The sequence below is a fragment of the Helicoverpa zea genome, chromosome 31 (genome assembly GCF_022581195.2).
Source record: "Helicoverpa zea isolate HzStark_Cry1AcR chromosome 31, ilHelZeax1.1, whole genome shotgun sequence".
NCBI classification, from domain to species: Eukaryota; Metazoa; Arthropoda; class Insecta; order Lepidoptera; family Noctuidae; genus Helicoverpa; species Helicoverpa zea.
The window spans coordinates 8,257,941-8,271,265 of NC_061482.1; the positions used below are offsets into that span (position 1 = coordinate 8,257,941).

At 37.6% G+C, this 13,325-nt stretch overlaps 1 protein-coding gene across 7 annotated transcripts in view; it reads right to left on the reverse strand.

Annotated features, from left to right (window-relative positions):
• Nucleotides 1–13,325, reverse strand: part of LOC124644924 — a 72,167-nt gene that overhangs the window by 6,558 nt on the left and 52,284 nt on the right. For all 7 annotated transcript variants that reach the window (XM_047184608.1, XM_047184606.1, XM_047184607.1 and 4 more), the window contains exons 10-20: nt 10,906–11,013; nt 10,450–10,593; nt 9,707–9,795; nt 9,452–9,623; nt 9,125–9,283; nt 8,859–8,991; nt 8,576–8,675; nt 8,106–8,206; nt 6,447–6,769; nt 4,434–4,636; nt 3,186–3,341 (exon numbers count right to left, since the gene is read on the reverse strand). In XM_047184608.1, the coding sequence (XP_047040564.1) occupies nt 3,186–3,341; nt 4,434–4,636; nt 6,447–6,769; nt 8,106–8,206; nt 8,576–8,675; nt 8,859–8,991; nt 9,125–9,283; nt 9,452–9,623; nt 9,707–9,795; nt 10,450–10,593; nt 10,906–11,013 (1,688 nt within the window). The remainder of the gene's footprint in view (nt 1–3,185; nt 3,342–4,433; nt 4,637–6,446; nt 6,770–8,105; nt 8,207–8,575; nt 8,676–8,858; nt 8,992–9,124; nt 9,284–9,451; nt 9,624–9,706; nt 9,796–10,449; nt 10,594–10,905; nt 11,014–13,325) is intronic.

A 13,325-nucleotide genomic window follows, 5' to 3' on the forward strand; every position in this document is an offset into this window, starting at 1 on the left:
ACATTATGTACACTTACATATTGTGAGAATAGTGTAGGTTTAAGTGGAACAAATAAATACTAACATGTTTCGTTTGATTCATTGGTGTTGTTGTCATAATGTCACCTTCGCATTTTGCATTTGGTGACTTATTCCAACTAAAACCGCATCATTGGGTCCACTTGTTCTGTAGACGCTGTAGTGTATGACAAGTTGTTTTGACTGGTGGATATTGTGAAAAAAGGTATAAATAAATAATTCAACGATCACCAGAAGAGACGAGCAAGATATCACAGTGGACGCAAAGTGTAGTTAGATTGATTCCGCTTTAGCATGGTGACAATATCGATAATAGCTACATTATTCTCACATTTTACATAGGTTAATATTACTTAAACCCTTGTATGCCGGTGCGCAGATCTACGCGAGACACAATGGATTTTCTATTGTTCTCTAATTAGCGGCATTCAAGAGGTTGATCTAATATTAATATATCTTTCACAATTGCTCCCACTCATTACAAAGTTATAGTTGTTTTTAATTGTATTAGTAATGGAATTTTAGCTACCTATGGGATAAGCATGTCTAATAATGAAATAAGCAGGTAAGTATAGTTCGGCCATTCAGAGAATGCGTTCCTGACACGTCGCGATTGAACTGACGACGTAACTTTGCAATGGCGTTGCAGTTACGATAAAAATATTTTTGCTGGTTGTTTACCGTTTTAACAATTGAGGAGCATTAAAACAACATTATTATATCAATAATCAATGAATGTTATAATTTTGTGCCAAACTGAGTGTCAAATAACTTGGTAAACAATATTTTTCTAAATCTATACTGCGCTATTACAAGGTTATGTCAGCGGTTTATATTTTGTAGTGCTGTGCTAAAAATAACAGGCAAGTATCGTAATCTGTTCTTATACAGTTATAATATAAAATAATACGTTTTGATTTTCTTTTTAAGAATTGGAAAATAATGGACTATAAGACTTAATTATAACTTTTATGAAAAATAAAAATAAAACTATGACCAAACCGCATTTTTATACTTAGATTAAAAATGGTAACCCCAAATGGCGTTATGGGCCGCCATTTTGTGACGCTAAAACAGTCGTCCGTTGTCGTTTCGTGCGCATAGACCACGTTTTTCAAGTGTTTTCGATCTGTTTTTATTTGATTACCCGGCTTTTGTTAGACCGAGATATCAGGATTGATTCTGTTATTGATAATAATATAATTATACATGTAGGCGAAGATGATGATGAAGACACCACCTCCTCAAGCAAATCGGAGTCTGATTAATATTCTGTTCGCACATTCAATTCAATGTACTTGTAACAAAGAATAAATAAAACAATTTTATTATATGAATATTACCTTTTTTTGGTTTCCACTTAAATAACTAAAATATAAAACAAATGATTCCGCCAATTTAAAACGAAAATAATCTTAAAATAATGCGGCGGTTCATTTTGAAGGAACGGTAACGAACTCAGTGTTATGTTGTGCCCATCACTAGTCGTGACTAACTGATAGGTGTCAGGAACGCATTCTCTGAACGGCCGAAGTATAATGTCTAACATTACAGCTTTTCTTTTTAAATAATCACATGAACAACATGTAAGAGTTTGCACAAAAATAAGTTCCTTTTTTAATTTCATTGAGAGTGCTACGTCTACTTAGCCCAATAAAATTAAAACAAAATCTCGGAATTAAAGGTAGTAGCTGTAAATTGAATCGATACAAGTATTTTGTGAGAAACCGATTTTTGGGAACTTGGCATGAGCCTTTTGACGAAACCTTCAGAATTTCAAGACTCAGGTTTCATGATAATTGAAAGACGAACGAGGTTATGAATTCCATGCTGAAGTATTTTTACATGACTGTAAAAATACCTCAAAGGTACCGTTAGCAAAAGTTCCATCACTAATATTTAGAAAAATACACTTTTAGTCTAAAAATATAACTAAGAATATTTATTATTTTTGAGAGAGGTAAGTTTCTTACATCGGTACCTATTTTATAACTTACAATTGAAACTGAAACTACGGCGAACATAAAAAATGTAGGCATGATTTTTCTAGAAGCCCAGCTATTATGTTAATTTGTAAGATCTAATGTTCACTGTAGACTTGTTTCATGAATGACGGCGACATTCCACTGAAACTGTAAGCGCATAATTGTCCGCGAATGCCATTACTAGCATAGTATCCGCAGACAAAGGTTTCAGTTTCGCGGATATTTTAAAAATATTCATAAGCTGTTTGTTACTATTGCTAGATCAGAAGAAACATTTTTGTTCACACTGGTGGAATCTCGCCGACTCTTGTCACAATGTTGCGATATTTGATACATTGTCCACTGTTTATGTCATCATCGACTTAACAACAATGCAATGTATGACATTTGAAAGTTATCAATATTTGCCAGTCGATAGGATATTTTCCTTTTAAGCCCTAATAATTTTGTTTCCAAACAATTAAACAGATCAGAGATTACTAGGTAAACCGCCTTTTGAGATCCGAAGTGCTCGATAGAAAAATGCTAATTTAAAAGTTAAAAGTGCAGTAAAGTAAATTGAGCCTCCAGCCTGTAAGATACTTTAATTAGGTTTGGTATGCTGAACAACATGACTGACTCGCATATATTTCAATTCTTATTTAGAAATAGGTACTGTAAAACAGAGTTATTCTTTGAAAAAATTAAACATATTTTTTAGCATGCTCTTCCAACCACCGAAATAACTTAGCATGACGCCATAGTAATATTCTGATCATTTAATATATTACTAAAATTAAAAAAAAATATGACCAGTTAAATGCCAATTATGCTCGTAATTCTTAATTTTTTATGGCCACAACCGTTTTTATAGCGCTGCTTATGAGAAATACGGGTACCGGGCCATCTTCAGGGCTTAGGTGGTCATATCAGATGACTTAGGTCATCGCCCAATAAGACGCTCGTGATGCCCGTTACAACATATGTGAACAATTTGTGTTGTCGTTGGTTTTCCCACTCTGTACAGTTAAGTATCTAAAGGAACGAGTACTTATAAAACGTAAGCTTTTCAAGTAAGCTTCAAAAGATTTTGTAGTATTTTCAAGGAATACGCCTACCTAGCTATATTTTATTAAAAACTCGGTACGCACTTGCTATGTTTTGGCATGATATGCGCTTTCGCGCAATAGAACAGGAATATACCTGGATGGGCTGGGCGGCGGGTAGCTGGTGCCGCGTTGGTCTGGGCTGAGATAATGCTGTTGCTGTTGCTGCTGCTGCTGCGCGGCCAGGCGGTTCCTCGTCAGCTGCTCCTGGTGTGACTGGTACAGCCTGTCGGACGCCGTCTGTGGGCCGGAGCTGTACAACACAAAACTCTTGAATACTCCGTTCCTTTTTGTAGTAACATGCTCATGAAAGTTGTCATTTCATTAGTCTCAACAAATTACAAACTTGCGATACCTGCCTACTTACAGAAACGAATCGATTAAATATGATACTCAAGTAATTTATTGATTTGATGGTAAGGTACTCTACATATTGCGTAACTCATTGCCGTGTTAAGGTTGATGTCCCAAGTATTCTTTTACTTTTTGGTTCCAATCCTGTGAACTATTGTTTGTCTGTAAACATCACATAATTTGTAGGTTCTGAATGCACGACTGAAGCCAGCGCGACTTTTTCTAAGTTCAAGACTAAAACAGAAAGCGCTTGTGTAATTTTTAGTAAAAAAAAAACTCTTAATGGTCTAAGCAATTGCTTAGTTTGGGGCTAAAGGGCTTGAGGGCTAATCCAGGACAGCTTAGATAACTTCAAGTACCCATGTGCCTTTTAATAAAAAGTTATATGTAATGTACATATGTTACGTATTCCAATATTTTTTCAAAATTAAATTCTACCATATTATTTAGGGTTTGTTTCCGCATCGCCGCGGTGCATGTATTTATTTCTGTCATCTGATGATTTCCCACCAAAAAACACCTATAGGTACACTCGTATTACGGGGGTTTCGTACCTAATCACATTACATCAAACACGTTAATATACTGGTTAATATATGTCGACTAACACAAAGAAAAAAAAAATAAGCAAAAACACATATTTTTTCTAATTAAATAGAATTAAAGTATGCGAGAATTAGAACAACATTTATGAGTCAGTCATTAGTCATTACAAACAACGGAAATTCTCCCTTGAAAACCGATAACTGTCAACTGGTCAAAACATTCAATACTCTTAAGTTTACCTCTGCTTTACACATGATGTTGTAAATTATGAAAACGAAAAATGACTCCTGTGGCTAAACCACTGAATGGATCAGGTTATTTTTTTTTATAATCCGCCATAGAATATCATAAAGTATATGTGGTAGGATTCAATGTGATTTGGTAAGAAACACCCGATATACCTTCCCGTAAGTCGTTCTTTAGATTTTGGCTGTAAGTATTTTACCTTTGCGGTAGTCTGGGTGGGGATGCGGCGGCAGCAGCGGCGGCGGCGGCTGCGGCGGGGTCGACGGTGAGGTCAGGCAGGCTGTGCACGAGCGCCATCATCGAGGCCTGCGGCAGCACGCGCAGCATGTTGCGCCCGGGGAACACGGGCCGCCCGAACTGCGACCCCTTCGTCGTCGGCGAGTGCTGCAGGACCACCAGCGGCTGTAACCGCGTCATTCCCTTTTATAATTAACTTTGACGAAAACCACAACTTGTTCATTGGCCCTGTATCGAAAATATTTTCAGTGAATTTTGATACCTGAATTTTTACTACACAACATTCAGACTAATGGGGGAGTGGAGTTTCATTAGTAGTTTGCTAGTTAATGTAGCGGTCACTAAATCAACGAACTTCACAATTGATCTATTTAAGGCACTGTCGCTTACAAATTCGTCTAGATGACATCACACCCTGACGTAAACATGCAATCTATTACCTACTAGCTTCCGCCAGCGGCTTCGCCCGCGTGGTGTATTGATAAAAAGTAGCCTATGTGTTAATCCAGGCTATCACCTATCTACATACCAAATTTCAATCAAATCGGTCCAGCCGTTTTTGCGTGATTGAATAACAAACATACATCCATACATTCTCACAAACTTTCACATTTATAATATAAGTAGGAAGTAGGATATGGGGGCAATAATTTAATTTCATCGATAATTCCATCATTGTAGTATAATAGTAACGTAGTTAACATAGGTAACTGTTAGGGGGACGGTTTTTATTAAATATCAACAATGTGATATGATAAACTGTCACAACAAAAGTTATACTAAGTCCGAAAATGTCGGTAAAGCTGTTCGACCCGAGTTCATTCATTGAAATTCATCTGGAAGGTGAATATAATATTGTTTGCTCTCGATGTTTGATATTTTTTAACCAACACAACGGATTTTCATGTGCTACTAATAGACAGACTAAATCAAGATTACAAGGGCGGATCCAGGGGGTAGGTCACAAGGTCATGACCCCCCCTGGGCCAGGTCCAGGACCTAGCTGGACTACTAATTGAAATGGTTAAACACGATGTTTTATGTTTTTGTTCCATTAGATATACATATACGGCCTTACTTATAAACGTTAATTAAATAATAAGTAATACTTAAGGGCTGTTAAAGAAAATTCTTACTTATAAACGTTGCTTAAGTATGTCTTAATCTTAACTAACATTTAATCACTACTTAAGACTTTAAGTAGTAATTAGTTAAAATGTTGCTTAGCAGGTGATTAGAGATTTTTATAAGTGAGGCTGTTAGTAAGTATAAGATAATTTTTATTTCGAGTGAATAGGTATATAAGTCAGATAGAGGTAGAGTAGTTTTGCTGAAGAGAATTCGTGCTTGCGGCGCTCGCTCTCTATTATTTACCCAAAAGGAGGAAACGGGACCCTGTTACTAAGACTTCGCTTACGCTGTCCAGGTTGTCTACTTGCTGTATCTCATGAACCCTTACCTATATAGTAAGCCAATTGAAATTTATTCTCAGGAAATTTTTTACTGTTGCCGCAAGAAAAAAAACATACAAATTACGCGCCCTTTTCTGCGTACACAATACTTTTCAAAAGTTTAGGCTTCAATCTGAAAAAATCTCGATCTTTCTTTTTTCTACTTTTAGTCCTCGAACTGAATACAAATTTTCGCGCTCGCTTCGCTCGCGCTATTTTCTTTTTCCCATGTGTATACTATAAATACAAGAAATTGCGTTCACTCTGCGCGGGCCATTTTCTACACGAAAACACTTTTCTTAACTTTATATACATGTTACAAGTATACGCTAAAATATAATATTATTTATTTTAAACCATATGACGGCAACTTTTGCTTTATAAATAAATGCCCCCCCCCCCCCGGCGCCGATGCTGGATCCGCCCTTGCAAGATTATATCTATATAGAGCGAGAGTAGAGTAAACCCGTGCGGAGAAGGGACTGGTTGCTAATAATACACCTAATGCAAGTGAGGAATCTCACCGGTGGTTGAGGAGACGTCGAAGGCGATGGTGGCGGTGCTGAGGCTGCCGCTGGCGCAATGGCCTTTCCTGATGTTGATGGCTCCGCCACAGGTGCCGGGGGCCCACTCGTCTTGACAACTACGGCTGGTGCTGCCGCGGCCTTGGCAGCAGCGGCTGCCATTGCGGCTGTGACTGGCATTACCGCGGCAGCAGCTATTGTTGCCGCTGTCCCGGACCCTTGTCTAACCATCACAGGGACACCCTGTGAGCCCACAGGACGCGGTGCCGGCACGAGGGTCGTCTCACTGTCGCTGACCACGTTTACAGTGATTGATGTTCCAGCTGCGAAAATAAATACTTACACTGTATAATGTACATTGTACAATTTTTAGATTTTAGATATTTCGTGTTGACCTAGTGAAGTCGTGGTGGCCTAGTGGGTAAAAGACCAACCTCTCAAGTATGAGGGCGCGGGTTCGATCCCAGGTCAGGCAAGTACCAATGCAACTTTTCTAAGTTTGTATGTACTTTCTAAGTATATCTTAGACACCATTGGCTGTGTTTCGGATGGTACGTTAAACTGTAGGTCCCAGCTGTCATTGAACATCCTTGGCAGTCGTTACGGGTAGTCAGAAGCCAGTAAGTCTGACACCAGTCTAACCAAGGGGTATCGGGTTGCCCGGGTAACTGGGTTGAGGAGGTCAGATAGGCAGTCGCTTCTTGTAAAGCACTGGTACTCAGCTGAATCCGGTTAGACTGGAAGCCGACCCCAACGTGATTGGGAAAAGGCTAGGAGGATGAGACTGTATAATGTACATTATCACCTACGTGAGTGTATGCTCATCTTAGTTTTGAAACTTAAATTTTGTAAAGTAGGTACCTATTTAAGATTGCTGTCCAACTGACTGATTTCTAATGGAAATATCACTAGGTACTACATAGTATGTTATGTATAAAACAAGGTCGCTTTCTCTATCCCTAACCTATCCCTATGTATGCTTGAATCTTTAAAACTGCCGATCGGATTTTGATGCGGTTTTTTTTGTATAGATGGAGTGATTGAAGAGGAAGGTTTATATTCATAACTAGCGACCCACTCCGGCTTGAACTCTGGGTGCAATTCTGATATGCACCTGTGTGAAGCCGGGGCGGGTCGCTAATTAAATAATAAACGAACTGTTTTCCTTGTATTCTGCTTTTTTAATGTACCAAAATTGTGCCCGCGGTTTTACCTGCTTCCTGAGGGGATTACTTCGTGCACGCGAATAGCCTAGTCTGGCCCATAACTGTCAGTTTTCATCATCTCTCCACTATTTTTATCTCAATCGCTTCAGCAGTTTTATCGTAAGTAGTTGTATTTAACAACTTAAAAACTAACGCATTTGTATTTATAGCTTTGGTACATGCAATCTATTTTTAATCAATAGTTCCTTTAATTAAATGATGAAAGCAATGCTAGTCCTTGCAAAATGGTTATCATCTTAAGTAAAACTCTTTCGGTTCATATCATTCAAGAAATGAAAAATCATCCTACGCAATTTGATTATATAGTGATCTAATTCATGTGTTGTGCAGTTATAAAGTGTGGTTAAGTGAAGGACGTCCTTCTCCGTGTGGGAGGAGGCCTGTGCCCAGCAGTGGGACGACAAAAGGCTGTAACAGTAAGTAAAGGACGTACCATCATCTGGGTGCAAAGGCGGTATGATGTGCTCAACAGAAGTGCCGGCTTCGTACTCCTGGCGGCTAGGCCCCGGCTCCGAGTCATCGTTAGACGCAGCACTGCATTCAAATTATGCGATGTTATGTTTATTTAACTGGTCAGTCCAAACTTAAGGCACCATGGTTAATATTTCTGGGGGTAGCTCAACGGGAAATCACGAAAATAAAGTTGATTGTTCTTGAAGTAGTGTAAATTACCTATATTTTTAATCCTTTAAAATTCTAGATTCCTGATTTTTTAAGCGAATATTTAATAAATTCACTAAGAAAAGTTTGAAAATGGCACTGTAGAGTAGTTAATACTTTTTAGTCCAAATATTTTAATCGTTATATTTTGTTCCCAGCTGGACAAAGATTTAAACATTGTTCTAAGTTATTTTGATGTTTTAATTGAAATATCCCGAGATCTCGGTCCCTAGCGTATAGTACCTTGATTGTTGAAAACTGGACAGTCTTGAACTGCCTCCAGTGGATGTGCGTTGAATTTGGTTACGCGAGCTGCTCCTGCCTGGAGTTGTATTCCCTTCGGCTACAAAATCATCATTATTTCACATAAATATTTAAAAAACATGAATGTCAGTGTGACCAAGAAGTTATGTTCTGGCAGACAAGATGAGAAAAATTTGAGTGCAATAATTAATATTGCGAAAACCAGTTATATATAATATGTAGGTCGAAACACCTCTACAAATAGTATTTAAGCAAAACGTACCGTCGGATGATTCGGTTTGCGTGGAAACTGTCATTTCTGCCTCAGCAGGGACATAGCTGCGGTGGAGCATGGCAGCAACGCGCTCGCGAGCTTCGCGGTCAATACTGGCTTCATCCGGGGTCTGCTTGGCACCCTGAACAAGTAGCTTACATTATTTACTGTATGAAAAAACATCAAATACTTTTATTAATGCACGGTAAAAAATATTTCTAGTACTGTAATATCTATTATGTTATGTATGTACGCATGATAGTTGTTACACTTACCGGGCGAGATGCGCTGGGCATTCCATCGGTGCTCCCGCTTTCGGATGATGTCGTGTCGGGGGCGGCGTCTATTTCGCTGAGATCGCGATTCGGGTCCTTGTTGAACCACATAGCAAGTTCATATGTGATTCTCGCTTCACGCAGTTTATGCTCCCAATACTAAAAGAAAATATAGTTTTAAATGTAGTTTCAATAGACTATTTCTTCGATACACAATTTCATACACTAATAGGTTTTCTTAAGTTGTTCCTGTCACTGACATGATCGCATGTGCACGTAACGCAGTTGTCTTTATAAGCTTAGTTAGACAAAAAAAAATATTTATACCTTGAGGCAATTCTGTGCGTTCGAATCCTTGGATGTTGTTTCGCTCAAGGTGAAAGCCATGCATGATGAACCGACATCATCCAGGACCACGCAGACCAGCGACCCTATTTCCTTAATGTTCCGAGGGCTGCTCCTCGGGTAAACAATCAGACGTTCGATGAAAAACTTTGGCCTGTGAACGACATTATTAAAAAGTAGTTCGCAGAGCAATTTATGGCAAACGCTGTAGTGCAAAAGTGCAAAAGTGATATTTACCTTACAAGCTTGTACGGGTGGTTGTTGCCCTTAGATTGCTTCTTGCAGATTAGCAGCATGTCGGTCAAAAGGAACACGCGTACTTCCATCTGTTGAAAATCAATGTTTAACACATCTCTGTCCTGTTTCAACTACCAAAAAGTTACAAAGACTGTTGTTTGATTTTACAATGTTACTTTAACGCTTAGTGTTTTTTTTTTCAAGTTTACTGGGAAAACTTTTTTAACCCAAATGTAGATTTCCAAAATTGAGTTCAATATTCGGACAAAACGTTCGCAACGCTTGTAAAAGGTACCTACATCATTACAGTCGCATTTGCTCGCAACAAGAAGAGCGCAATGCATAAACTTACATAAACATACATTTCTATTCTATGATCATGGAAGATAAACCAAACTGGATGCATCCGTAATTAACAGCGTTTTCACACAAGCGGATTTTCCAGTCCATTTTTTCGATAATCTGCTCGGTTCGTTAAGGAGGTGTGGTGTGTACTCGTATATGCACAATAGTAAACAATTGTGGCATCACTGGCAAGATGACCTGAGCGATTTTTGCTGCTCGGAATGTGTCGCGTGCTTATGCTCGGTTATGATACGCGTCCGTAATCCGTTATGGTGAAAGTGCTGTTAGGCACAGCTCGTTAAGAAAAAAAATAATAATATAAAAGCGTGTTTGCGTAGGTTACCGTCCAGGAGATATTTGTAGGGAATACAAAGATGTTAATTAATTGTTAATCTTGCCTCCTTAATGTTATCCTTGTAACGCAAGTCACCCTGGTGAACCAAGGAGCGGCTGTGATTGGGTGCGCAGTTGACCATCGGCGCCTTCAGATTCAACTGAGCGAATACTCGATAGCATCTATCCAACTCTTCATCGCGGAAGTCCTGATAAAGGAATGTTCACATAACATTTGACTGAACCAGGTTTTGAAAAGGCACTGGAGAACTTGCATGCTTTATTTAAAAACCTGGACTTGGATTTTTAACACAATAGAGAAGCTACTCGGAAAAAATACGTGATTATAGTTTTAGCCAAATAAGTACAAAACGGGGTGTAAGGGAGGGCCAAACAATTAAATATGTAGATACTTAATTTTGACAATAACATACGAATGCAAAAAAATGTAATAAGTCATGAATTTCGGCTACATAAGTAGGTAACTGGAAGATACATTTGAGGGCAAGGTTATAACTTACAATTTCGTAGGTCTCGATGGATGAGCACAGCCAGTCCAACATTTGCAACTCCTCTTTTTGTCGTATTGATCTATTTATATCCGTTACGTAGCTTCTGGCACATGCTTCCTGAATAACAAACCAATTGATATTTTAATACCGTTTTTGTCCTCTCTATGGAGTCAAGGGATAGGTTTTACTCACGGAGGACAAAATTACTAGCAGAGACAGCCATACTTTCACGTACTTTTTACTTTAATAGTTACTTTATTAGTTTATACAAGAGTGCAAAGTTGCTTTTTACCGCGGGCTCAATTTTGATGACCGAGCAGGCGAAGGATTCTAAAATTGAAACAATAATTAGAATTTCAATAATTAGAATCCTGAGCGATAGCGAGGGAACCAAAAGAGAACAAGGTGAAAAATCTTTGCACTCGAGTGCAACACGTAACTTTTCATCCCACCTCATCGAGGAAATTTCTATACTCAAAAAAAGAAAATGGCACGCACGTCACACATGGCAAATTAAAAAGATGTACCTATTAAAATTTATTTATGCAAAAACTCAGTTTAACAATGTAATGAGGTTTAAAATCGACCTCAAAACAATAAAAAATAATAATTTCATCCCACTTCATCGGGGAAATTACTAAATGCAAAATACCAAAATGGCGCGCACATACATATGAGTATCAGATCAAATTAAAAAGAAGTACCTATTAAAGTTCATTCATTTGAAATTTAAAACTCAGTTTAAAAATGAAACGAGGTTAAAAATGTATGTAAAAACAATAATCAAAATTACTTAATTAATTGAATAATTATTTTAAGCAGTATTATATTTGTTTAATATGTATTTGTTTGAAGTCTTATCAAGATTGTCACAAATGGTGACAATGACAAACAAAACACGATGTTCTAAATTCAAATCACTTTGCCGCTCTAGAGGATAAAAACGGCTTTCGTGCTCGGATATCAAAGGGTAAAACTGCTCTTTCCGAGATGGTGGGATGAAATAGTTATTTGTTATACAAGAGTGCAAAGTTGCTTTTTAACCGCGGGCTCAATTTTGATGACTGAGCAAGCGAAGGATTCTAAAATTGAAACACGAGCGTAGCGAGTGTTTCAATAATTAGAATCCTGAGCGATAGCGAGGGAATCAAAAGAGCACAAGGTGAAAAATCTTTGCACTCGAGTGCAACACGTAACTTTTCATCCCACCTCATCGAGGAAATTCCTAAATGCAAAATACAAAATGGCGCGCACATACGAGTATCAAATTAAAAAGATGTACCTATTAAAGTTAACATATTTGAAAACTCACTTTAAAAATGAAACGACGTTAAAAATCTGTGTAAAAACAATAATAAAAATACTTAATTAATTGAATAATTATTTTAAGCAGTATTTTATTTATTTAATATGTATTTGTTTGAAAAGTCTTATCAAGATTGTCACAAATGGAGTATTGCACACGATGTTCTAAATTCAAATCACTTTGCCGCTCTAGAGGATAAAAACGACTTTTGCGCTCAGATATCAAAGGGTAAAACTACTCTTTCTTGAAAAACATATTTTTGCTAGAGACATCTGTCGTCAAATAGCTGCCTTTCTAGAACTTCTAAGTGAATTACTTAAATTGTATTACTTTCAATCACGGTATCAATCTTGTATCAATGTATGTATATTATTGGTATCAATTTTTGCCTTAAAAAGCAGCTTTATTTTTGCTTGCATGCTACAAGCTTTTATATAGATTATTTTCCAACCAAAACATATGATATTATGAAAATAATTAAAAAAAGGAACACCATATTGCAACATCGAAAATAGCTTGACAGCCATTTTCAGCACGGTTCTAGAACAAATAGAACACATTTTCGTGCTTGAAACACTTGAAACGCAATGGGGGTATTTTAGACCCGTGGTGAATAAAAAATATTTTTATCCGAGTCTCCATTTAATGATTCCTAGTAGAATATACCTATTTCATTTCTGGGGGAGTAAATAAATTGTTGTGGGGCAAGTTTTCTGAACACACTTTTTTATGTCTCTCTTATTCTTCGCTTATTTCAAATAAATGCTTCTTCAAACTTTCGTAGTCAATTATCATTTTTAAAGAATTATTAAGTTTGAGTATTTACGTAACTATTTAGTAAGTCACTAGTGATCAATGTTAGTTTAGGGTTAGATTTCAATTATCCTATTCCACGCTAGACAGATTTACAAAAAAAATGGGTGTCTTCCCATAAAAGGTGTATGAGGGTGGAGCACGGGTGGAGACAGTTACGTTCCTCGTTCCCCGAACACGCGTATTTTGGCACGCTACTTTCTTAGGAGATTTCAAGTTAGGGCACCTCCGTTAGTTATTTTCTCCTTCGTGGTTATAGTACTATACCACACAAAAGTGCAAAGCTTCTTTACTTTTTGACGAACCTAAA